Source organism: Crinia signifera, chromosome 2, assembly GCF_055691185.1.
Source record: "Crinia signifera chromosome 2, ASM5569118v1, whole genome shotgun sequence".
NCBI classification, from domain to species: Eukaryota; Metazoa; Chordata; class Amphibia; order Anura; family Myobatrachidae; genus Crinia; species Crinia signifera.
The window spans coordinates 37,339,994-37,367,002 of record NC_139218.1 but is presented as its reverse complement, the minus strand read 5'-3'; the positions used below and the strand labels follow the sequence as shown (position 1 = coordinate 37,367,002).

General features: G+C 49.3%; 1 protein-coding gene across 8 annotated transcripts in view; it reads right to left on the bottom strand.

The window, feature by feature from the left end:
• The window catches only part of ROBO2 (roundabout guidance receptor 2), a 901,650-nt gene that overhangs the window by 402,071 nt on the left and 472,570 nt on the right, over positions 1–27,009 (bottom strand). Inside the window, exon 1 of one of the 8 annotated variants that reach the window (XM_083171911.1) lies at positions 2,067–2,723. The exons of the other annotated variants lie outside the window; for them this stretch is intronic. Within the exon in view, the coding sequence (XP_083028037.1) occupies positions 2,067–2,118 (52 nt within the window). The 5' untranslated portion in view covers positions 2,119–2,723. Of the gene's footprint in view, positions 1–2,066; positions 2,724–27,009 lie in introns of those variants that run through there. 8 annotated transcript variants of the gene reach the window in all.

Here is a 27,009-nt window from a genome sequence, read left to right as displayed (position 1 = left end):
TAAAATTCCTATTGACTCAATGTACAAATATGCTTTCATCTCTCTCATCAACAAAAATGTGGCGCGTTTAAAAAGCAAACACCACCTCGTTCCTATTGCATTCCTGTAGTTGTCAATCTCATCACCAGATCCATGTTTCTCATTAATACTATATATAAGTGTATAGCAAATACAACTAGCACTCACCCAACCAGTGTTATTTTATACAAGGCAGGGTATTCCATTAGTTTCTATAGTGACATGCTGGTGGCATCACAGGAAGACAATGGTCTCATTCTGAATGAATTCAAAATGTCAATAATTTGGTGTCAAATGGTAAAATACACAATATTTGTTTTCTATCCACGTTCTGCCCCATTTGTGGCAACGGCGTGGAACGATGAAGCCAAGCACCAATGCATGATACCTTTATGTCTTTTATCTTAAAGCCCAGACACATCCCTCTATCTTGGGATTTTTATAGATGTCAATGGGAATGGCCCCAACACGCAATCCCACAATCCCGTGGGATAACCAGCCACGTGGTCATAGTATGGAAAGGTGCCATAAAAATCTCGCTTTTCACTGTTTTGGCTCCTTGCTGATAGCGTGTTATCTAAAAGCTATAGCCCAGGAAGTGTAATGATATATTATTCCATGAATTGAGTAGAATCATTGTGTGTCACAATATTATCTTGCCCTACAATAACAGGTTCCTATGTACAATGCTCTCTCAGTGGCATAGGGTAACACCATGAATACACCAATGTGTGTGTGTGTGTGTGTTTCATGATTAATAGCTGTCACTGGGCACCTTCTATCATCAAATCTGTTCATTTCATCCCTTTTAAAGTAGCGCAGCGTTGAGTTATTTCCAGATATCATCACAGTTCTTCAAAGTAAAAAAAAAAAAAACACCAAAAAACAAAATATATTACAAAAAAAAAAACATAAAAAATTTAAATGACTGCCATGTGCTGTAATAATGACTGCTTGGCTGGATGTAACTTTTTGAACCTGTTTCTTAATAAGTAGCAGTACAGAACAAAGAGGGTACAGATGTGCAATGAACTCGACCCAAAGGCTGCACAGACCGGATCCGTTGTTGTCCTTAGAACGATTTTCACTACTAGAAAGTCTACTGTAATATGAATTCCATCCATACCCAATCCACTCACTGCTCTTCTCCCAGTGTCAGTAAGATGAGTATAGCTGTCAGTAAATGGGAAGGGAGCAGCTGACAGCTTATTGCTTTATTTACTGGATTGATTTTTTTTATTTATTTTTTTATATTGTTCTATATATTCCAATGTACATAAAGATTTGAAACACATACACCATATATATAGCCAAAACAACCAGCCCAGTACAGCAAGATGAGACTAAAAGTCTGTAGCTGCTGCAAAACCTCTTTTCTTGGCAAACTCGTCATTGAGAATTCGGAATTTGAAACTCAACTGGAAAGAGTATTTTTTTCTGTATTTGTTGAAAGAAGTTCTGCAGCAGCCGCAGAGACTTCACATGTAACTTGTCTGTGTGTGTATTTTTATATCTATATCTAACTATCTATCTATCTATTTATCTATCTATCTATCTATCTATATATATATATACATATATATCTATATTATATCTATCTATATTATATCTATATCTATATATATATATATATATATACATACATACATACATATACACATACACATACACACACACACACACACACACACACACGGAAGGCACTTGCAGACATACAGTGTCCAGACTACAGGTGATCTCCCATCTATTATCAGGGTGACCTGCTTTAACACTGCTGCACATCCCTACACAGACAGGAACACAGTGCAGCAATGTGAACCACTCCAATGAATGTCTATAATAACAGTTATAGTGAAAGCACATTTGCCACCTTCAGCACCCTGGATAATGACAGCCCGGTCACCGGCTCCCAGGTTACAACTCCCAGCCATGTAGCAAAGTCTGACTTACCCACAACTCTCCTGCCACCCATCCATGTGTACCAACCTGACACAGCCTGCAACATGCTCTCCCCTTACCAGACACTATATAAGGGATTCTTAACTTACCCAGAACCGGACATAACAATCCACAGAGCAGGACTGGAACCAGGAGATCCATATTTACACATTAAGAGATCCAAATGATACAGGAATGGCCAATTCCAGGAGCAGTGTGAATGGAAGAGACGCCTGGAAAGTTTAGTCTCCCCTACAATACACTAATGACAGGATCCTCTCATGCTGTGAGCTGCCCACAGACACACAGAACTGTATCACCCATTAGATTCCAAAGCATGCCTAGCAGGGCACCACATATCCTCAGGTTAGGGGGATGTTGTCCTTGTGACCATGGCAGACCAGAGATGGATACAATCCTTTCCTGAGCCAAACCACTGACTTCCTCCAAAAGTGGTCCAGAAACTTGTGCTGGACTTAAGCTGCAATTGCCTTATTCTGATGTTCTCTCCCCATCTGATGGCTTGGGGGTGCTGTGGGTGTTACACAGAACTGCACAGCATCCACCAGAAGCAGCTGTGAGGGTTCCCTGCTAGAAGTTCTCCCAGAAATGTGAATACTGGGGCTGGCTGGTGTGTGTGCTCCTGGGGATGGAGGGGATGAGAGACAGGCACTAGTATTCCATGCACTGTGTATAATCCAGCAGCCACCCAGCTCAGCCCTGCGCTCAGCCCAACCCTCCTCTGTCACTCCTTCTACATACAGCCCAGTTACTCTGTGGGACCTGGCTCTGCTCAGCAGCCAAGGGGAGGGATAACAGCACTGTACAATGCTCAGAGCAGAAGTGTACTCCGCACCTACTGTATAGACTCATGCACAATGCACAGGACACTAGACCGCTATTAATGCACACAGACAGCTCTTCCTGCAGGTATAACCCAGTGCCCAATGCAGAGAGCGTGCATGCAAAACTGGATGATTGTCTGTTTTACAGATCTGACGGAATAATGCTTAATTATGCATGATGCCTTTAGTGAGAGGGATAACAGCCAGGCTGCACACTCACATGTAGGTAGGTAGGTCTCCTATCATACCCACTGACAGCATTGCATGGCAGGTGTGCCATAGGCCAGAGCAGGGGGACTGGATGGGCTGAGATTCATCTGTACTGAAGCTGAGTATTGCTGTGTGCAGACATTACATTCACACTAATGTGTATCAGTGCATTGCAGGGTTAATTGGTTACTCACTGCAGCTGTTTAGGGGGGGGGGGGGAGATAGAGGGTGGGGGGACAGTGATGGGGAGATAGGGGGGGGGGGGGGTAGTGAGGAAGCTCACCTGTGCAATCTAATATATAACACAAATAAATAAACAAAACAACTGGGATGAATTCAGCAACGACATAGTTAAAATTGTCAATGATTGACTTTTTTTGGGAATAAGAAAGACACTGGGACATTTGAATCCCCCCCATACAGGTGAGGAGCAGGAGACTTTAGTTACTGTTACTGGTCCCCAAACCCTTCTTGCAGGGACAGGACCATGGAAGGAACTCAGTACATTTTTCAGGGCAGATGAGAAAGTGCCATTCCCGCGGTAAGGGATCTTATTATGGGAGCTATACAGAAAGCAGCTGCGTGATATGGTGATGACAGTACTAATAATATTAGCAAAGGACATATAATGTAAAGCAACCATTAAGCCCATATGAAGTATGTACTGTAAAATACAGAGAGCTACATACACATTTTCCATCTCTCTCCCCATTATCTCACTTTGATAGGAACGGTTATATAAACATTAATGGGTAACATTTCTTGTATTCAGTAACTTCTACTAAAGCATCCAGGAAGAGCAATGCAGTGGTACATACAGTGTCGTTGTACTGCCCACTCCAATCAAAGCACAGAGGTGAGATTGGTATGTAGTGGGATTCATAAGATCAGGAAGGGCTTTACAGGATGGGCTCAGCCAATGTACATACTGTAGGTGCGATGGGAGGACAGGAGTGTGATCACAGGCGCCCTGGTAGCTGTGTGATGTTTGCACTGATGATGAGACTGTGGAATACACAGCACTGTCCCCGACACAGAAGGAGCAGGCAGGGAAATCTGAATGAATCTTTAGCTCCCCCTACTGGTACATTTATTGCGGACCGACGTTCTTTATTTTCCTCTTTTGTTTAGACAGTGATGGAGATCCTGAATTCCATTAACTGTGTATTTACTAAAGGCTCTATCATAGCCAGTGTTCGCATGTTAATGTCCTCAAAAGCAAAGTCCTTCACAGCAACTGTTATTTTTTTTCTTGGTTATTACATGTAATACTACTCCATTATTCATTATTATCATTAGAATATATATGATGTTGGTGATAATTTCCCTTCATTTGTACCACAGTGCACTGGAATGCCTGACATGGAGAATAAGAGAACATACATAGAACAGCGACATACAAGGTAACAAAAGACAAAGATATGAAAACACTGATACTGAGATGTGTATTCTACTTCACAAGTGATGTTGCTATGGGTAACCAATCAGATCCTCTCTACTATCTTCTAGAGGGTGCTAAATAAATAAGTAGATACTGATTGGTTGCCCATAGCAACATCACATGTGAAGTAGAATGCACATCTTAGTAAATTTCCCCCTGAATACAGTATATGGATAGTATACAGTAGGTCAATTTAGGGTACAGTGTTATAAAGTGAAGGAGTTAGATTTTTCTGATTACTTGGTGTAGTAGAACCAGTACTGTTATTTTTATTTATTATAATTGATATTATTATTATTATTATTACTACTACTAGGTGTAGTACCACTATTATTAGTATTATTATGTTTGTTATTATTATTACTACTTGGTGTAGGAACACTACTAACAGTATTATTATTATTACTACTATTACTACAATAATAATAATAATAATAATAATAATAATAAATATTATTATTTTTTACCAAGGGCCCCCCGAACCCCTTGATCTGGCCCCAAGCACCAGACTGTATGCCGATGTTGAATACTTTTGCCATCAATGGGGGAGAACTAGATGGTTTCCCTACATCGATGGCACAGCAAACCTGATGTTTTCTTTTTTTTTTTATCACCCTTGACACCTGCGACAACCGCAAAGTCCCGCCCTTGTGTTTTGATTGGCCCACAGGCCAATCATTCAAACATAATAGATGACCATCGATATGTAAAACTATCGATGGTCAGTTTAACTTTTTCCATTTATGGCAACGGTACCAATGGCCATCCCTAGATCTGACTATTTCATCATGGGGTGGTTGGAGCTGTGAGGGGAGAGAAAACAGGAGAAGGTTACATGTGTGGGGTAGGGGAGGGTTTGTGGGTGCCGCGAATGGTGAGGGGGAGGGGTTGGAGCTGTGAGGGGAGAGAAGGCAGGAGAGAGCAGCCTGTGTGGGGGACGGGGGTTGCGGGTGCCGCGAATGGGGAAGGTTAGAGCTGAGAGGGCATTGGTGCTGTGGGAGGGGAAAAAGAGAGGATACAGGAGGTGGAGGTAAGGGGACTGGTGTGACAGGAAGAGAGAGTACTTATTCACTCTCCGCAGCTCTTCTGAAGTTCTGTCTGGGTGAAGGAGTCTGGATGGCTACTGAAGGAGATCTGAGCCTCTGACAGGTCCCCCAAGCTGCTGCGGGGTCTGCAGACCCATTGTTACGCCACTGCTGCAGATACAAGTGAGGTCATGCATAGAATGCAGATGGATTGGTAACGGAATGCTAATGCATCTATCTGTACATCATCGCACTATCCTATTAGTTTAAGCCCGTTAGCACAGCCCCCATAACTATTACCAGCACTTACTCCTACCCCATGCACAGTAATATGGTGCAACTCTGGCTACTTGCCCCTTACCACTACCAAAAGATGACTCTCTATCTGCTTATGCCATGTCGCTGCCCAGTTGCAACCAGACACTCTGATTTAATAATAGATTGTAATAGACTGGTGTAGTGTGTTTTATTCTGTACAATCCCCCCCTGATAATATATATGATCATTGTGCAGATGGTGCTTTTAAAGTGACCGGTGTGCAAATCACCACAGACTCTGGAGAGTTGCAGAAGTGTGTCTTTACTACCTGCAGCACTCCCTGTATAACACAAACATAATACACTTCCCACACACAGCGTACCTCCACAGTACAAATGAGAATTGAAATGACCACTCTAGTGGCCAAGTCATTTCAGTTCCCTATTGTTCCATAATATAATAAAGTATTCATAATTTGCATAGCTAATTACAGTGATTCCAGAACTGCACTCAACAGACCTTTTATTTCCTGCCCAGGCACCAGAACACAGAGCTGAGCAAATCATTAGAACATTTTGCACAGATCGGCTCTCACAGTCTAATAGGCCAGTTAATGACAGAATTGCAGAAACCAGTGTTCCAGTTCCCATTGAGCATCGCCATTCTGCGCTGGTAAATTATGCAAAAATGAAGTCTCACAAAGATGTATGACGACTGATACTGGAGATACCTGTTGCCATCCCGCCCCTATTGTGACATGTAACAAGCTCTAGAAAGCGTATGGTAGTTGGTCTCAGTCATTGTAGTCTATACCAGTGGTTCTCAACCTTGGTCCTCAAGGACCCCCAACAGTGCACGGTTGCCAGGTCACCTGGCAGGTGCACTCATTATTCACTGACACAGGTAGAGCTATTATTTAATTTGTGATTCTGTAAGGAGACCTGCAAAATGTGAACTGTTGGGGGTACTTGAGGACCAAGGTTGACAACCACTGGTCTATACCAGGGGTGGCCAAACCTGTCCTCAAGTTCTACCAACAGTTCATGTGTCTCAGGCAACCTGTGGATCTATAGGGCGGTATTCAATGAGCCTGATTCGCCATGTTTTTATGGCGAATTTGTGCTGTTTGGCGAATTTCTGACTAAAACGGTGAATCACCCTATTCAATGACCACATGGCGAATACATTTCAAGGTTTTTTTCACCATGATTCACCGAGTAGCAATCGCTATCTTTTTATGGTGAAGTGGAATGTGAACTTTTAAAATAAAGTGTTTTGTTTTTTACATTTGGTGTAAAAAAATCAGGAATTTTATTCTGAGGAGGGGCATGCTATTTTTATTCATGTGCTGTAAGCACATGAATATATATTTAATTTAAAAAAATATATATATTTTTTTTTTTACACAGCAGCCAGCAGGGGGCGCCGGAGCCGAGCCGCTCATTACATATTCATATATTCACTGCACCCGATCGTTACGATCGTGTGTAGTGAATATACGCTCCCCTGCTGTCACCCCCGGGGGGCAGCCTGTGCTGCCTGGCACCTGGGGAGCCCACCTATCCCCCACAAAGTTCTGGGGCAGGCAGAGAGACTTCCATCTCTTTGCCTGCCACCGTCCTCAGGCTCCCTGCGGCAATCGCCGCAGGAGCTCATATTCGCCAGTCAGGGGCAGCGAGCCCCTGACACGTTGAATACCGAAGCCCGCCGGCTCCGGAACGTGGCGAATGTGCAGCGAATCCTAAAAAGGATTCGCTGCACCTCGCAGGTATTCTCATTGAATACCGCCCATAGTAGGAATGAAGGCAGCAGGTTTGAAAATGTGACAGTTAGTAATGGTTACAGCTGTGCACCAGCTAGGCAGTGACGTGCGGTGAGGTTAATGGTTGGTGAGGCACTGGCTTGGTGGAGCCAGCACTGACCGGCTCTGTGGGGATCGCTAGGTCCGGGTTGCTTCTGCGCTGACAGGCAGGTGCGGGAGCTGCCGTCTGCATAAGCAGCTGAGACCAGAAGAGCAGCTCATGCCTGTCAGCAGAGAATCAACCCGGACTCAGCGATCCCCGCCTCTCCCCTAATATATCCTGACTAAGGCTATTATGAACTGAAATGTTGCCTTAATCCTGCCCTACAATAACCACACTATTAGCCTCAAAATCTCCAGAAAGTTTTTCACCTCTTAAAATACCAACTAGCCAAGTATGCAAAAATGTATACAAACTTGCATGTATTATACTGTACTATATATATCAAGACACCAAATTATTTAAGAGCCACTGCTGGTAAAGAAAAAAAAAACACATGCGGCCTAATGTACTAGCCTCTGAGTTCAGTGGCTGTGCGGGTTGCCGTCAGAACTCTGAGGTTTAGCCGGCATCCCGCACAGCCACTGAACTCAGAGGCTAGTACATTTGGCTGACATACTTCTTTCATTTACAAATACACTTATTTTACACAAACACACACCTCTGTCGCTTAAACCATATTTGCCTACTATTGAAAACTAGTTTCAGGAAGATTATAGTTTGTAGCAGAATGTTCATGCGGCAAACTGTTTAGTGGGCGTCATGCTCCACCCATAAGGTGTGTTCAGCTCCATGTATGGGCATCTCAGGAATGTGTCCTCCAGTGGTACATTGAGTGAAAACTAAAGTTCTAAATGCTGTATTCATTTAAAAAAAATTTTTTGCATAAAACTGTGCTGTGTGTCAGCCTTTTTAAAGTAATATACAAATTATATCATCAACATATAGATAAATAGGATACAAACTTTTGAGTAAATAAAAGGATTATAGATAAAAGGGCTGTAGCTTATTTGCTATAGACATGGTCTATAAAAATACAAAAAAAAGGCATGAAAAATACAAACTAGCATTGCCCAAACCTAATAATAAAAATAATATTAATGCTATACAGATATATTCAAATCTTCATACTTATAATGACAGGCTTAACCTCTAGTCTGAAGTAGTTGTGCAGAGTATTGTAATTTGTAACTAAATGTTACACATGTATCACTGTATAGTTCTGCAGGACTGTTCTGATACTTGTGTTGCTCTATGAGACATTACAACTATACAAGTTTAATTACCAGTCCAGGTGAAAAGGGGAAAATCCTGGGATCACCTTCAAAATTAGCATACAAGCACCACTTTCCAAGTCAGATTAGTTGCCAGTTGCCACCTTGCCACACACATTTTATAGGAAGATAACACTGGTCCCTGCAGCCTTGCCATTGGGAGCGGACAGCAGGAGCCGGCAAACTGTGAGAGTGTGCAGGCAGGTGAAACTGCTTAAACCAGTGCTGCACTATTATGGAGGCAGCTGTTTGGAAATGTTAGACAGGGCACACTGGTCACTTACCTTTTCCTTCCTGGCTGGGTAAACTCTGCTCCTCCATCTTAGCGATGTCCTTGGTCAGGGCCTGGCTCCACATAATGATTGTGTGAGGGGACAGGCAGTGAGGGGCTGTGCTGGGGAGGGGACGGAGGAGGCTTACCTCCGTCTCCCTCCGGCTGGCTCCCCGTTGCGGCGTCGGCGGCGAGATTGCGGCCTGGAGGAACTTGAGTCCGGGAGGATTCAAGTTCCTCCAATCAACCGCCGGTATTTCGAATGGCGCGCCTCGCGCGAGCCAATAAGCGCTCGCGACGAGGCGGCCAATCAGCGCGGGACGCGGCGGACCAATCCGGGCTCGCCGCGTCATAGCTCCGCCTCCTCCCAGCGTCTTATATTAGACGCGGGGGAGCGGCGGAGCGGAGTTCGTCGGCAGAGAGGGAGCGTGGAAGAGCTCCTGAAGCAGAGACAGAGCAGCGGAGGCGGCGGCGGCAGAGACGGCGGCAGAAGACCCAGGGACAGCCAGCACCGCAGCAGGGGCTACCGAAGAGCCCGAAGCCTGAAGCTGAGGACCGGAGAGTGCTGCAGCAGTGGGGAGACAAAAGAGCTAACGAAGTCCCCTGCTGCAGCCTCTTTCACCGGATCGGGTAAGTGGCCCTGGTCGGCCACCACCTACCTATAGCCTGCCCTAGACCACCACTGTCAGGCCTCCTGCCTGTGCCCCACTGTCAGGCCTCCTGCCTGTGCCCCACTGTCAGGCCTCCTGCCTGTGCCCCACTGTCAGGCCTCCGGCCTGTGCCTCACTGTCAGGCCTCCTGCCTGTGCCTCAGTCAGGCCTCCGGCCTGTGCCTCATCATCAGGCCTCCGGCCTGTGCCCTAACTCCAGGCCTCCTGCCTGTACGAAATCACCAGGCCTCTGGCCTGTGCCTAATCACCAGGCCTCCGGACTGTGTTGCATCCACAGATCTCCGGCGTGTGTCGTCAGCAGGTTTACTGGCTGTGTCTTATAGGCCTGCGGCATCCATCTTAGGTCTGTCGGCCATTTTGTATGTTAGTTACTGTATAGGAAGGGAAGGGTGATCCAGCCCTCCCACACCACAGGCCCTGAGCTGGGATAGACGGCTGTCTACCCAGGCTTCGGTGACTGTTCTAGGGGTGTACTGCATTAGGCCGGGAGCACTTTATATCACAGAGGTTAGTACCTTTCACACACACCTGTTATAGTATAATCTGATCACGTTATTGTTTCTGTTGTTGGATTGTCCTTATGTCTGCCTTGACTGTTAGTTAGAGGATATTGCTTGTTGTTTACTAGTGTAAGTTCAGCCTAGGTACTCGTGTTACGTTAGGGACAGGTTAGTCCTAGTTAGATTAGTGAAGGATTGTAGAGAGGCTGTTTTCGTTCTTGTTCCCCAGGTGCTGGGATCCTCAAGCAAGGTGACAAGGAGTTACGTAGGTGAGTTTTATCCGTGTGTGTGTTCGTCCCTGAGCGCCGGTCTGTGGCTCTCCCGTGAGAGAGTCACACCTACCACCTACGTGCGAAAGTGCGAATAGGTGAAGTTAGGGTGGCTGAGGCCTTTGGCCGATGATGACCTTCGCCTAACCGGCGAAGCTTGTAGCCACCCGCGGGTGTCCATAAGTGACCCCGTCTTACTATACAGCCCGGCTGTGGTTACAAGTATCCTTTTCCCCCCTAGTGATATTTCGGTCCTCGTTGGATACCTGAGGCGGACTCTTCGCAGAACCTTTGAGGGTTGAGGAGCTCACCTAACCGTAAGTGAATTACTATTTATTCACATTTGGCGTAGTCGGCAGGATGTCGGAGACAGAGGAAAATTCTCCGAAGGGGGACCGAAAGTTTAACTTCGGCTCCGCCCTGTCCAGGGTGCCCCGGTACGATGGGCGGAATATGCCGCTGGGAGATTGGAAGAAGAGACTGGAGGGGATCATCCAGATGTACCAGGTGCCGGAAGAGCTCCAGCATCAACTTGCCGTTAATGCCTTAGACGGAGAGGCCTGGCGGTCCGTCATCCTTGTCGCCGAGGATGAGCGGGGTACTTTAGACAACGTGTTTGAGATACTCGACGGAATCTTTGGCAATACTTCCTCCGCCGGAAACCTGCGACAGCGATTGTTTACGCGTGTGCAGAGGGAGGACGAGTCTATCCCGCAGTTTGCCAATGCCCTCCAAGAAATGCTGGGAGAAATTTGTCGTCGCGACCCGGAATGTTTGGGCAAGCTGGCCAACCCCAGCATCGTACTACGAGATCAGTTCGCACTGGGATTACGGAGCGTTCCCCTGCGGCAGATTTTGTTGGACAAGATTTCTGACAACAAAACGCTTACGTTTCACCAGACCCAAGTTGAGGCCATCGCCCGAGACCGGGATGCCAACTTCGGCCCCTACGCTATGGCCCCACAGTGTCTGACGCCTGTCTCGGCCCCAGTCGTTCGGGAAGAACCCCACCCCCTTGAATCCTGTATCAAGGATTTGAAGGAGGCCTTCTCAAAAGTCACCTTAGAAATGAGAGAAGAGATCTCCCAGTTGCGGGAAGAAGTCCATCGACAGAGTGGCCATGGAAGCATAGAAGACCGTGCTCCTCGGCGAGTGCAAGGGGGATCACGAGGGGCCAATCACGGCGGGGCCCGTCCTAGAGAGAACAGGGGCCCCCGATGTTACAGCTGTGGCCGCTTCGGACATTTCGCCCGGGAGTGCGGGGCAGACCGGGGCCCTCCTTTAAACTAGAGTCCCTCGCGGTCACGGGACCACCCGCGGGGGAGATGGGCGGAGAGGCAGCTATAGTGGATTCAGCTGACCTAGTGGGAGAGTGTCATGTTGTCGTGGGATGTTTTGCGGACAAGGAACAGAAATGCCTGCTGGACACCGGCTCTCAGGTGACCACCATGTCGGAGGACTGTTTCCTGGAACATTATTCTCACCTGAAGGAGGCAGTGTTTGAAAGCTGGGTTACCCTTACGGCGGCTAACAACCTTCCTATCCCAGTCGTGGGGGTGGTCTGGATGGAGATAGAGATTTGTGGCCAGAAGGTGGGGAAGAAGGGGATCCTGGTAGTTAAAGGTAAGGGGCTCAGTCATGGGCCGGTGATCGTCGGTATGAATGTATTGAAGGATCTTGATCGGATTTTATTCCAGGAGAGTGGCCCCCAATACTGGAAGAAGCTGGGTGTCCAGCGCCCGGTGCAACAGGCATTTCAACAAGTGGGGCAAATTTGCGAAACCGGAAGGTCGGAGGAGTCTATGGGAATTATCAAAACTAGTCATAGACAACAGATAGAGCTGCCTCCCCGTCAAGAGATCGTTCTTCCCCTCGAGGTAAGGACCCACCGGCGGTTGGATGGGTTTGAAGTGATGGTGGAACCCAACGGATATTTGGGAATTGACTCCGGCCTCATCCTGGCTCGAACCCTGGCAGTGGTAAGGGACGGCAAAGTATTGGTTCGACTGTGCAACCTTCTGGATGAGCCCAGGAGAATTCCAGCCGGCGCCACCATAGCTACCGTGACTACTGTTCCCAGGGATAATATATGTGGGGGGCGGCCAATTTTGCTACGACCAGAGGAAAAAGAGGCATGGTCGATGGCGGTGAGTTTGGGAGAGGAGGAGTGCCCCAGTGCAGATTGGAATGGTCGAGTAATTCGGGAACAGATGGATGTTTCCCTAGATGAGTGTGATGCTGCGACAGTACAGAGGCTGGAGGATATGCTGTGGAAAAGGCGGAAGGTTTTTTCCCGGCATGAGGAGGATTTTGGGTACACGGAAGACTTGCAGCATGAGATCCGCACTGGGGATAGTCTTCCCGTTCGGGAGAGGTACCGGCCAATTCCTCCCAAACTTTACCAGGAGGTGAAAACAATGTTGCGGCAGATGCTGGAGAACAAGGTGATCCGTGAGAGTAAAAGTCCGTGGGCCGCCCCCATTGTTCTTGTGCGGAAGAAAGATGGTTCCATCCGATTCTGTGTGGATTACCGTCGGTTGAATAGCTGCACCGTCCGAGATGCGTACCCGTTGCCACGAATCGAGGAATCCCTAGCCGCCCTCGGGGATGCTCGGTATTTTTCCACACTGGATCTGGCCAGTGGGTACTGGCAAGTCGCCGTAGCTACGCAGGACCAAGAAAAGACTGCCTTTACGACACCGATGGGGTTGTTCGAATTTCTGCGTATGCCTTTTGGACTCACCAATGCGCCGGCGACCTTCCAACGGATGATGGAGAGGTGTTTGGGGGACTTGAACTTTGAAGCGCTGTTGATTTACCTGGATGACATCATTGTCTTTGCTTCTACCCTGGATGAACATCTGGTGAGGCTGGACTTGGTGCTGCAGCGCCTGGAGAAGTACGGACTTAAACTAAAGCCCCGCAAGTGTCATCTCCTTAAAGCCAGTCTCGAGTATCTGGGTCATGTGGTGTCCAGGGATGGCGTGTGCCCCACCCCGAGTAAGATTTCGGCTGTACAAGACTGGAAAACTCCGACCACCATTTCAGAGTTGCGAGCCTTCTTAGGATTGGTCGGCTACTACCGTCGGTTCATCAAGGACTTTGCCAAGGTGGCCGAGCCCCTGCAGGCCCTGCTGCGAGGTGTCGCCACTACCAACAAGAAACAGGCCGTGGCCTGGGGGGCTCCCCAGGAGATGGCGTTTGCCCACCTCAAGCGAATGCTCACGGAGGCGCCGGTACTGGGCTATGCCAACTTTGAAAAGCCTTTCATTCTTTATACGGACGGCAGCTTGCAGGGACTGGGGGCTGTACTATCCCAGGAGCAGGACGGCCAGGAGCGAGTGATTGCCTATGGCAGTCGGAGTTTGCGAGAGACCGAGAGGAACCCGGACAACTACAGTTCCTTCAAGTTAGAGCTACTAGCAGTAGTCTGGGCCGTGACTGAGAAATTTGCGGAGTATCTGGCGGCAGCTCACGTGGAGATCTTCACCGACCACAATCCCCTGGCCTATTTGGACACTGCCAAACTTGGAGCGCTGGAACAACGATGGGTAGCGCGACTGGCGAAATACAGCCACAAGATCCGCTACCGGCCAGGAAAGAGTAACGGGAATGCTGATGCTTTATCTCGGTTTCCTCAACAGATACCCCTGGTCCCGGGGGACGAGGAACATGAAGCAGTAGAGATTCCCGACTTAACCAGGATCACCTCCTCTGGGGTACAGACACAACCCCGGGTAGAGGTGGAGACACGTTTGTACCGAAACACAGAGCGGGATTGGGCCTCGTTACAACAGAATGATCCCGGGCTACATGCCATTCGCCAATGGAAGATCGGAGGACACTGGCCCAATCGCGAGGAGCGGAGTCGACTGACCCCCTACTGCCAGAAACTCCTTCGAAGCTGGGATCGTCTAAAGGTCTGCGCTGGTACGTTACGCCGCCAGGTGTACTTGGAACAAGAATTTCGCATGGTGGATCAGGTTGTAGTGCCCGAAGCATTGATACTGAACTTGGTAGTTGAGGCCCATGAGAATGGAGCCCACCTGGGAGTAGCAAAAACTTACCAGTGGGTACAACGCCTGTTCTTTGCCCCCCAGTTGCTGGCGATTGTAGAGAGAGTGTGTCGGGAGTGTCGACAATGCGGGGTAGTGAAGCCCTCGATGCAACATCCTCCTATACAGACCATCAAGACCAGTCGCACCTTGGAACTGCTGATGATTGACTACGTCCTCATTGGAGAATCTGTCAGTGGTCATCAATATGCCCTAGTCATGACGGATCACTTTACAAAGTTCACTGTGGTGGTGCCGACCCGGGATCAGACGGCGGAGTCCGCGACCAAAGCTATTGTGGAGCATTTCATTCGGCAATATGGGTGTCCTGAACGGATCCATTCAGATCAGGGTGCCTGTTTTCAAGGGAAACTCATGGAACAGCTTTGCCTGCTATATGGAGTGCAGAAATCCCGCACCACGCCGTATCATCCCCAGGGCAATGGAGCTTGCGAACGGTTCAACCGGACGTTGCTTCAGATGTTGCGAACCTTAGAAGCAACCAAGAGACGACGATGGCCCGAACATGTGCAAGAATTAGTGTGGACTTATAACAACAGGGTACACAGCACCACGGGATTCTCGCCATTTTTCTTGATGTTTGGGCGCCCCGGGCGAGATGCCCAGGAATTACATCTGTCCGAATCGGGAGCAGGGGGGGACGCCTTGCCTGGGGATTGGATCACTGAACATCAACAGAGGTTGAAAGAGGCACACGACATAGCGAGGAGAAGAATAGCGGATCATGCTCACCCCCCTGTTAGTGGTCGAGGGGCGGAGCCCCTGCAGGTGGGTCAACGAGTACTTGTCCGCATGGTCCGTCCGGGGAACAAGCTGTCAGAAAGCTGGGAGGTGGTGCCATATGTGGTCCGGAGACGGTTGTCTGAGCAAGGTCCGGTTTATGAGGTAGAAAGTACGGATGGGACAGGTCGGCTGAGGATCCTCAATCGAGACAAGTTGCGTCCTTGCCCGTTTCCAGAAGACATCGAAGAGGAAGGACCTCCGGACACGCGACCTTTGCCACCACCAGTGCCCGGGGAAGATGATCTAAGCGAAGATGGGTGGGTACCCATTAAACTGCCTAGGGACAGCGTGGCCCCTGATGATGGAACTCCTGATCCTGGGATTGTTCCCCCAATGAGACGTTCACAGAGGACCAACCGTGGTGTTCCCGGTCCGCAATATGCTGACCCCAACTTTGTATGGTCCAGTCCTGTCTTTGTCGGGACGACAAAGGAAAAAGGGGGGGGAAATGTGAGGGGACAGGCAGTGAGGGGCTGTGCTGGGGAGGGGACGGAGGAGGCTTACCTCCGTCTCCCTCCGGCTGGCTCCCCGTTGCGGCGTCGGCGGCGAGATTGCGGCCTGGAGGAACTTGAGTCCGGGAGGATTCAAGTTCCTCCAATCAACCGCCGGTATTTCGAATGGCGCGCTCGCGACGAGGCGGCCAATCAGCGCGGGACGCGGCGGACCAATCCGGGCTCGCCGTGTCATAGCTCCGCCTCCTCCCAGCGTCTTATATTAGACGCGGGGGAGCGGCGGAGCGGAGTTCGTCGGCAGAGAGGGAGCGTGGAAGAGCTCCTGAAGCAGAGACAGAGCAGCGGAGGCGGCGGCGGCAGAGACGGCGGCAGAAGACCCAGGGACAGCCAGCACCGCAGCAGGGGCTACCGAAGAGCCCGAAGCCTGAAGCTGAGGACCGGAGAGTGCTGCAGCAGTGGGGAGACAAAAGAGCTAACGAAGTCCCCTGCTGCAGCCTCTTCCACCGGATCGGGTAAGTGGCCCTGGTCGGCCACCACCTACCTATAGCCTGCCCTAGACCACCACTGTCAGGCCTCCTGCCTGTGCCCCACTGTCAGGCCTCCTGCCTGTGCCCCACTGTCAGGCCTCCTGCCTGTGCCCCACTGTCAGGCCTCCGGCCTGTGCCTCACTGTCAGGCCTCCTGCCTGTGCCTCAGTCAGGCCTCCGGCCTGTGCCTCATCATCAGGCCTCCGGCCTGTGCCCTAACTCCAGGCCTCCTGCCTGTACGAAATCACCAGGCCTCTGGCCTGTGCCTAATCACCAGGCCTCCGGACTGTGTTGCATCCACAGATCTCCGGCGTGTGTCGTCAGCAGGTTTACTGGCTGTGTCTTATAGGCCTGCGGCATCCATCTTAGGTCTGTCGGCCATTTTGTATGTTAGTTACTGTATAGGAAGGGAAGGGTGATCCAGCCCTCCCACACCACAGGCCCTGAGCTGGGATAGACGGCTGTCTACCCAGGCTTCGGTGACTGTTCTAGGGGTGTACTGCATTAGGCCGGGAGCACTTTATATCACAGAGGTTAGTACCTTTCACACACACCTGTTATAGTATAATCTGATCACGTTATTGTTTCTGTTGTTGGATTGTCCTTATGTCTGCCTTGACTGTTAGTTAGAGGATATTGCTTGTTGTTTACTAGTGTAAGTTCAGCCTAGGTACTCGTGTTACGTTAGGGACAGGTTAGTCCTAGTTAGATTAGTGAAGGATTGTAGAGAGGCTGTTTTCGTTCTTGTTCCCCAGGTGCTGGGATCCTCAAGCAAGGTGACAAGGAGTTACGTAGGTGAGTTTTATCCGTGTGTGTGTTCGTCCCTGAGCGCCGGTCTGTGGCTCTCCCGTGAGAGAGTCACACCTACCACCTACGTGCGAAAGTGCGAATAGGTGAAGTTAGGGTGGCTGAGGCCTTTGGCCGATGATGACCTTCGCCTAACCGGCGAAGCTTGTAGCCACCCGCGGGTGTCCATAAGTGACCCCGTCTTACTATACAGCCCGGCTGTGGTTACAAGTATCCTTTTCCCCCCTAGTGATATTTCGGTCCTCGTTGGATACCTGAGGCGGACTCTTCGCAGAACCTTTGAGGGTTGAGGAGCTCACCTAACCGTAAGTGAATTACTATTTATTCACAATTGCTGTGCTAGATCCACCACCAGCCCTCCTGTCACCTCAGCCATTTCTCAGGTAAGCAGCAGCTGTACACAGTGGGCTCCTCTAGTTGGTATTGCAGCTGCACTGACCCAGGGAGCAGGACAAGTTGTTACTGTTAGTGCCGGGGGCCTGAGCAGAGCTTCCGTGAAAAGGTCACTGCTACAGCTTAACTCCGCAGTGGCTGGCGTTATGTCTTTGTCTGTGTGGCTGCTGTGAGTCACCAGGATACAGGGGACGGGCTGAAGTGGTCAGCAGGCCTGTGTGATCAGCGGCAGCCCCCAGGCTGGATCCCTTGCATGCACAGGAAAGACTAGGACCACCATTCCAAAAGGACAGATTGGCAGGAGTGACCAGTGCTCCCAGAACAGGCACAGAATCAGGATAAGAGCCCCGAACGGAAGGCAGGAGAGACCCCAGAAAGCTCCCGCTCCAGTGCCGGTGCTCCCCTTCCCTCTTCCCCGACGGAAATTGGAGTCAGCGGCAAGCCATGCAGGTGCGCCTGCTCGTCCTCCTCTAAAACAACACTGCCTATAAGCGGCACCTATAGCAGTGCCTTAGTGACAGTCAGGGACGTGCTTTCTGCCTATATGAAAGCACGTCCCTGTCACTTTAGTGGCACCACTGTGCCCAATCACATCTGTCCCAGTGACAGGGGTGTGCTTTCATATAGGCAGAAAGCACGTCCCTGTCACCGAGGCACCGCTATAGGTGCCGCTTCTCCAGCTTTTTTCTGAATCGGCTTTTACAGCCCCGAGCTTGGGACTGCCCACCCCCTGCCCTGGTAGTTTAACATGCACAGCGGGAGGCACCGCTCTTGGTGCCTCCGGAAAAAAAAAAGAGGGTAAAAATGATTATATAAATATAAAGCATATACTTATGACACATATGTGTCATAAGTATTTTCTTTATATTATTTTATTAATCATTAATGACAGGGGAGGCACTGCCTCCCCTGCCTCCCCTGACTGCACGTCCCTGCAGCTAGGTGGTCTGGGTCATGTGACCGTTAGTAATGACTACAGCTGTGCACTAGCTAGGTGATCTGGGAAATGTGACAGTTAGTAATGGCTACAGCTGTGCACCAGCTAGGTGGTCTGGGTCATGTGACCGTTAGTAATGACTACAGCTGTGCACCAGCTATGTGATCTGGGTCATGTGACCGTTAGTAATGACTACAGCTGTGCACCAGCTAGGTGATCTGGGGAATGTGACAGTTAGTAATGACTACAGCTGTGCACCAGCTAGGTGATCTGGGGAATGTGCCAGTTAGTAATGACTACAGCTGTGCACCAGCTAGGTGATCTGGGTCATGTGACAGTTAGTAATGACTACAGCTGTGCACCAGCTAGGTGATCTGGGAAATGTGACAGTTAGTAATGACTACAGCTGTGCACCAGCTAGGTGGTCTGGGAAATGTGACCTTTAGTAATGACTACAGCTGTGCACCGGCTAGGTGATCTGGGGAATGTGAGAGTTGGTAATGACTACAGCTGTGCACCAGCTAGGTGGTCTGGGAAATGTGAGAGTTGGTAATGACTACAGCTGTGCACCAGCTAGGTGATTTGGGTCATGTGACTGTTAGTAATGACTACAGCTGTGCACCAGCTAGGTGGTCTGGAGAACATGGACCGTTGCTAGATCTCGTGGACAGGTTTGGCCACCTCTGCTTTATAGGCTACACATTCAAAGATGTACAGATGGAGCCCCTCTCATTCACTCTCAGCACTCGCCAGTATCTCCCTGCTGGCGGAGAGGGACTCCATCAGACTGGGACGCGTGTGCATCCCAGTCACTCGGCGTGTCCCTGCTCGTCTCCGCTTCAGGGAGGCCGGCAGGGTTAGGGGCAGTTCGGGGTGGTGGTGGGGACCGGCGATGGCGGCAGGGGAGGAGACGGACTGCAGTGGTGAGCTCCGTCAGAACGGGGCGTGCAAGCGCCTCGTGCGCGCACGCCCCCTTCCGATGGCTGGCGATGGCTAGTGTTGGATTCCAACAAGGAAGAGGTGTGTGACATCTGTATCTACCATAGGGCAAGGCACGGAGTTTCTACTAGATCATGCAACTGATTTGAAGTCGGCGGATTTGAAGTTGTAGAGCAGGACAGGCCAACCTGTGGCTCTCCAGATGTTGTGAAATTACAAATCCCAGCATGCCTTGCCACAGTTTTAACACTCCCTTATAGCAAAACTGTGGCAAGGCATGATGGGATTTGTAGTTTGACAACATCTGGAGAGCCACAGATTGGCCAGGCCTGTTGTAGAGCATATGTTCTCAAAGTCAATCCTCAGGACTCCACACAGTGAATGTTTTGCAGGTTTCCTTACAGAATCAAGTGACATAATTAGGTTTACCTGTCGATCTTTTAAAATGTGTCAGTGAGTAATGAGTGCACCTGGAAAATGTGAACTGTGTGGGGGACCAAAATTGAGAACCACTGTTCTAGAGGATAAAAAATAAACTCACAGGAAACACATGCTATTGAAAAGTATTCAATACACTACAATACAATATTTTTTGATGTGCAGTATCTAGTTACGCCCTTGGACCTGTTCATTGTAATCTGGTATAATATGAACTGGAGGGCTTGATAATATCACACAATTTGAACTAGGGCACTGTAATTGAACTTGGCACAATATGAAGTGGAGGCACTATAGGTCACTACTATACATTATAGGACTTCACAACTGTTGCTATGGGGCCCACAAATTTCTGGCTACACCCTGACACACCACAAAAATGTCCAGTAATGGTCACTCGCACACGTGCAGACAGACATTCACATACGTGTTGTAGCTGTGCTGGGTCATGAATAGGGATGCCAATCCCGGGGCATTTTTTCAATTCCGGGATTCGGGATTAAAAAATGCTCATTCCCAGGATCCCGGGATTGGCTTCCCTATTTAAAAAAAATGCCCGACTTCCCGCATATTTACATACCTCGGTGGCCAGGATCCGGGAGGTGTGGCAGAATTTATGACAGTGGGGAACAAGCTGAAGTAAATCATTATCCGGCCTTACACAGCAGCCGCTTCATCACTTCCTGCATCGCGCTGCGCCACCCGCCAGCATTTCAGCAAACTTTATTGTTCGCGGAGTAGGTTACACACAGAGGCATTTCCTGAGCTCTATTCGTTTCTGGCCTGCGCAGCGTGACTACTGACATCACGCTACGCAGAGCCGGCGTCGGAAGAAGCCAAAACCCGATCCCGGGATTGGCCACCCTAGTCATGAACCCTTAAAGTAAAGTTCTCCTAGAGTCCCAGTCAGTGGTGTAAGTTGGTGTTTGGTGCCCCCCCTCCCCAAATATGGTATATATCATCTCAAAGTCCAGCAGCATGGTTTGCTGCAGCGCAGGCAGGGAGGCACCAGGCAGCAGCCATCCTGTTACCTATTGCAGATGTTAGCAGGGCTCCTGGTATAGAGCCAATTTACTACAGAGCACCATTGCAAGAGCAGTGGTCACACTTGGATCCTGCTGTAAACCACACAGATGCTGCTTTACATACAGGTGCCCCTTCAGGGTTGGAGCCCAGAGGTTGGAGCCTCCATTGCCTCTGGGAGTTACGCCCCCTGGTCCCAGTCCCTGCATGTGAAGTTTGATAAGTTCCTAGGAAACTCATTTTCTAATTGCCACGATATGTAGCGGTAAGATGTGTTAATTATTGGGACAAATAATAATGTAAAATATACCTGCACAGAATCTATGGTCTGGGGGGGAAAACTGAACACTTGAGGCCAAGTTCTGCCACTGTAACGTACAATTTTTCAACCAAATCAAGATATTTCTTTAGGAACCATCCATATACATAGGCAAATGCAGGGGGGGGGGGGGGGGGGGGTGGTTTCTGGTTGTCCGGAAACCCCTCTTCTCTGGGAAAGTGCCTTAAATTATGATAATAGCACTGGTATATAATATGCTCAGTAGAGCTGCCACCACATCATGCAGTGTAAGGGACAGAGCAGAGCTGCTGCACATGCCCAGTGTACCAGCTTATTCTACCACATTTACTGTATGTGTGGATCTGAGGAGGCCTCAATCATCGCAATGAACCAGAGAGTAGCTGCCAGGAGGAAGAGACAGGAGCCTTACCAGTAAGTGGGAGATTGTGAGCTTAGAAAGTGCAGTACTGGTTGTATAATGTTTGTGTATTTATTATGATATATTTAATAATTTCCTGACCACTTACTCCAAGGCACTGCACCCACGACACCACCACACCTGCCCGCAACACCACCGCACCCACACCTCCACCACCCCCCAGCATCCACTTACAAAACACCACTCACCCACGACACACCAGCCTGTTTCCCATCCACAGCACGCACAACCCCTATCCCTTACCCACACCAACCCCATGCCTGCCGCCGTCCATCCCCAAACCAACTAAAGAACACCCGCAGCACCCTCACCCACATGCGGACCGGCACCTAACCAAAGCACACCACCCACACGGCCCAACCCCACTCCTGCAACTCCACCACACACCCCCCTGCCAGTGTGACAGTGTCCCCAGCCCCTCCTCAACCCCCCTCCAGCATTCCCGCAACCACCTCCACCCCATCTCCCGCAAGTGTCCGTGGCCCCTCCTTAGTCCCACTCCCGCCCACACACACCCGCCAGCATCCCCGGCCGCACAACACCCTACCCCCCCATGCAATCTCTCGCCAGTGTCCGCAGCCCCTTCTCAGGTCTCCCCCCCTCCCCATGCAAACTCCCGGCACCAACCCCAGACACAACCACCCCCGCGATCTCCTGCCAGTGTCCACGGCACCTTCTCAGTCACCCAATCAACCCCCCCCCCACCTGTGATCTCCCGCCTGTGTTTGCAGCCCCCCTCACTCCCATGCCCACACACCCCCTCCGCCAACTCCAGCCAGCATCCCTGGTGCCCCCTCCAACTCCTGGAATTGTCCACGGCACCTCCTCAGTCCCCATCCCACATGAGTGGGGGACTGCTTATGGGGGCTACAGGGTATGCTGGCCGGATTTGTTAAATAAATACAAAAACTATATATATATATTTATTGCCCAAAATCAGCACCCACACCCCCCCTCTCCCGGCAGTGTCCCCAGCACCTCCCCAGCATCACTGGCCACTCACCCACCCACACCACCCACAAGCACCTACCCCCACACATAGCACCCTTGCACCAGACCCTCATCCATGCAATAAATGCATTCACAGGTTAAGGGGGTGCAGCCCCTTACAACGGTGTGAAGAGCTCCCGTAGGGCGCCATAAATCACCTAGTTTATATATAATTGAATAAGTTGTGTAGGAATGGTCATTCAAATTGTGGGAACCCCCTTAGTCCGGACTACCCTGCGCCTAGGCAATCAGAATAGCCAACAGACAGATACAGTATTGGTACAGTATTTTATGTGTGCCAAGAAGTCCCCGCAGACCTACTGTACAGTGTAATTGTAGCTGGAGAAGAAAGCATTAGAGGTATAGATATAGGGAACAATAGTTGGTCCTCCGCTGGTGTTTATTTGAATCCAGGTTAAATCTCCAGCTCAGCAGTAAGACCCCCCTGTATTACCCATGCCGTGGTTTTGCACTATTTAATGTACTTCTCCATAAGGCAACCTGTTTCCAGGACAATTCTCACTTGTGCATTCAGTCCACATACAGCATAATGCACATAACAGTAATCCAGACATTTTCCCTGTGGACAGCTCACACACGCATAAATATAACAAGATATGTTTCAACTGCTTTGTCTCTCGGTGAGTACATTAGGAGAAAACTAGATGAGTTTAAAAGCAACAGTCAAACAAGGGTCAATCATTCCTTTACCTGTGAACCGCCTGATTTATGTAACACAGTGTACGCTTGTCGTTCTGTAGATTAGAAAAACCACATGCTATTTTTAAAAACAAGTTCTACAATAAAGCTAGGAGCACTAGTTCGGAATACGGTATAATAACCAACGGCGGCTGCAGCACAGTTCAAAATTCAAATAAGGAAGAAATAGCAACTGCCAGTGAGTCATTTTAAAACGACAGTTGATGGCAGTGGGTGGGGCTCCCCTATTTTGAACCATGCCACCACTAGCTCTTGGTTGTGCTATAGAAGTTGAGAACCACTGACCTAGACTACACCTGTTGTATTATCCTATATAATACAAGGCTAACGCTACTCCTCTCTTCTTCTGGGGGGAGTTAAATTGCTTTGCATGCCTGTGGCCACTAGATGGCACCTGACAGAGCAATCCAAGAGTTGCTCCGTTCAGCAGTGCACAGCGGTCAGACGGTGACAGAATTTTTACAGGCTGGGAATTAGTATATACAGTAAATGTTTTTTTAACTACTATGTAGGTGCGCGCCAGTGGTGTCTCCATCGGAGCACCACTGGCGCACAACCTTAGGGGTTCCCCCCTCAGTCACCCCCCCCACCCCTCTTGTTGGCCCCCCCCAACTGCTCCGGCGTACACGGCGATCGTACGCCGGAGCTTCCCCACCGCCAGCTGCCAATCATCCTGTAATGACGTAGGCGGCAGGCTCGGGGATGTTCGGGGCGGCTCGGGGGAACTCGGGAGAGTTCAGTCACCCGAGTCCTCCTGAGCCACTGCAAAACATCCCCGAGCCTGCCGCCTGTCTGACAGACAGCTGGGGTAGCGGCGGCAGGGGAGCTCCGGCGGGGGGGAAGGGGGTGGGGGGGCGGCGGCTTATGATCTGTGGTGGGTTTTGCTGGGGCAGGGCAAACCTGGTAGGTTTGTCCTGCCCCAGCAAAACCCACCACTCAAGGGGTTAACCATATGTAGGTCCAGAGGAGAATTTTCCACAAGGCAACCTAGGTGCCTGTCTAGGGCTTAGCAGGTCCCAAGGGGCCCCATAAAGATATTCTGGCCGTCCAAGAGGAGCACTCAACTACTATCCCTAGACATCATGACATCACATGGACCTGCTCACACTACCAAAGTCCCTTTAATATTCTTTGATAGAATAAAAAAAAATGTGTACACCCAAAAGGTTTCATCCACTGTATGTGGGCAGTCAGCTTAATTTAAATGTGACACAGGTATAAACCCTACTTCCAAAAGATCTAGAGCCTGAATCAGATTTTTACACAATGCCGATGGTCACGCAGCTGAGCATTAAACGTTCTATCGGCAGATATGGACTGTATGACATCATTGCACAATAATCTTATCACTAATTAACTAACTTAACTAGAAATAATCACACGGACAACTGAAATGCCTTTTAAAATTGGTCAACTGGAATTTATAATAATCTTTAAACTAAGTATGGTGGCAATTAGATAGAACGGCCGGACCCACAGTGACATTACGACTAAACGCCGACACTCATGTCCACGGCATGATATCCTCTCTCCCAAATACACCATAATAGGGCCGGCCAGACAGCAAAGCCCCAATAACCCCCCAGTAAGGATAGCCAGTGTATACAATGTATTGGGCAAAGAGCGCCCCCTAAAACAGCAGCGCAATAGCCACTGTAACTTCTGTTCTTTCCCGCCACAAATATAGGCTGACAAACCCCAACCGGGTTAGGGGAAAATTCCTGTTTTACTCATGAACTGTGATTGTATCTATTTTTCTATTCTGACCAGTGGCGTAGCTACGTTTTGGGCGCCCCCCCGCCGCCCCGCCAAACACCCCTACCCCGCCGCCCATGCAAACCCCCCCTCAATCCCCCACAGCCTTACCTATCGCGCTGGTCCCGGCGGCTCCGTTCTTCTGCTGAGGACCACCAGAAAATGGCCGCCCCCATACAGCAGACAGTTTCAGAGAACTGTGTGCTATATGGAGGCGGCCATTTTGTGGTGGTCCTCAGCAGAAGAACGGAGCCGCCGGGACTAGCGCGATAGGTAAGTCTGCAGGAGATTGAGGGGGGGTTTAACTATAGCACCGCAGCCCCCGGCGCCCCCACATGCACAGCGCCCCCCCGCGGTGACGGGGGCTGCGGTGCTATAGTTACGCCGCTGATTCTGACCAAACAAGTCTTCAGGGCTGTTTTATTAAGACAGTTTTCGTAAGATTTATACATTAGTTACGGATCCCCAATATGTAAGAATAGAGACGCACAGTAGATATCAGTCAAAAAAATAAATGGTTGGATTTTATGGGGCCTGCAAACTGGCCTAATATATTAACCTCCATACAGTTTTAGCTTATTTGGAGCTTGAATCCCAATAGGTAAAGTCATCAAGACATTGTAGTCTATTGGTTGCAGTATGCATATTGTTAATAAGGAAGTGACCGCTCCCGCCATCTGGTGGCCACGCATGCATATTACGGCCCTTATTCTGGTTCACTCGCAAAGGCAAATTTCTTCTCAAATGGACAAAACCATGTGTACTGCAGGTGGGGCAGATGTAACGTACAGAGTGAATTAGATTTTGGTGGGGTTTACGTCAAAGTGAGATCTACTGTATATTGCAGTGTAAAAAAAAAGCAGTCAGTATTTACCCTGCACAGAAACAATATAACACCCAACTTTAACTCTCTCTGCACATGTTACATCTGCCCCACCTGCAGTGCACATGGCTCTGTCCATTAGAGAGAGAATTTGCTTTTGCGAGTAAACCAGAATCAGGCGCAATGTGTTTAATAATGTCTGGAATTATTAAGTAAAGAATCGTACTTGAATTCTTCTTTACCCATGCCAGCAGTATGTAGGAATATCAGTGTGTACATTGGCAAATGGTCAGGGAACACATGGAATTTTAACTTGTAAAGTAGAGTGTTTTACTGCTCTCTATAAAAGGTAGGAGCACAATTACATAAGTGGTAAATAAAGACAGACACAATAAACGTTCACAAGGAAATATCTCTGGTAGAGGCCTATGTGGGGAAAAGAAACCAGCCACCATTTGGTTAAATTTGTATTTTTTTGCCAATATGGGGCTGATTCAGACGTGGGCTTAAGAAACACTGCATCATTGTATGTATAAAAATATGATATAGTTCTAGAATGCCGGAATGCCGCCCACAGAGCAGCATGTCAATCATATTGAGGCCTGATATCACATCCCAGATCTGCACATGCCGAGAGCAACATCTGCGTATTCTCGGAACATCGGGTTGGGTTTAGGCCCTATAAACAGCCTATATGGGTACAAAGCAGGACCTGATGGCCATATGGTACTTCTGGCAAATGCCAGAAGGGACGTTGGCCTATTGTGACTTGTACCCCGTTTGCCCTCTTTGTTGTGCCAGGGCTGCAAAGCAGTCCCCGTCCATCCCTGATTCAAAGCAAAAAACACAATTGTTATTAGCTTGCACCCAGTATCAAGGGTCTTCCTTCCTTGTGAGTCTCTATACCAGCAGCTTCCAACCTGGGGAACTCGTACATGGCAGACTGGTTGGGGGTACTAAATAATATTGGTCATGGTGGAAGAGGAAGAAGTCTCCCGATGATTGAAGAAGTCTCCCATTGCCATGGAGACGATCCACATTGTGCCACGTCTTCCGGTTCTGTCTGCAGTGCCATCAGCGTCTACTCGTGATTTTGCCAGAACAGCA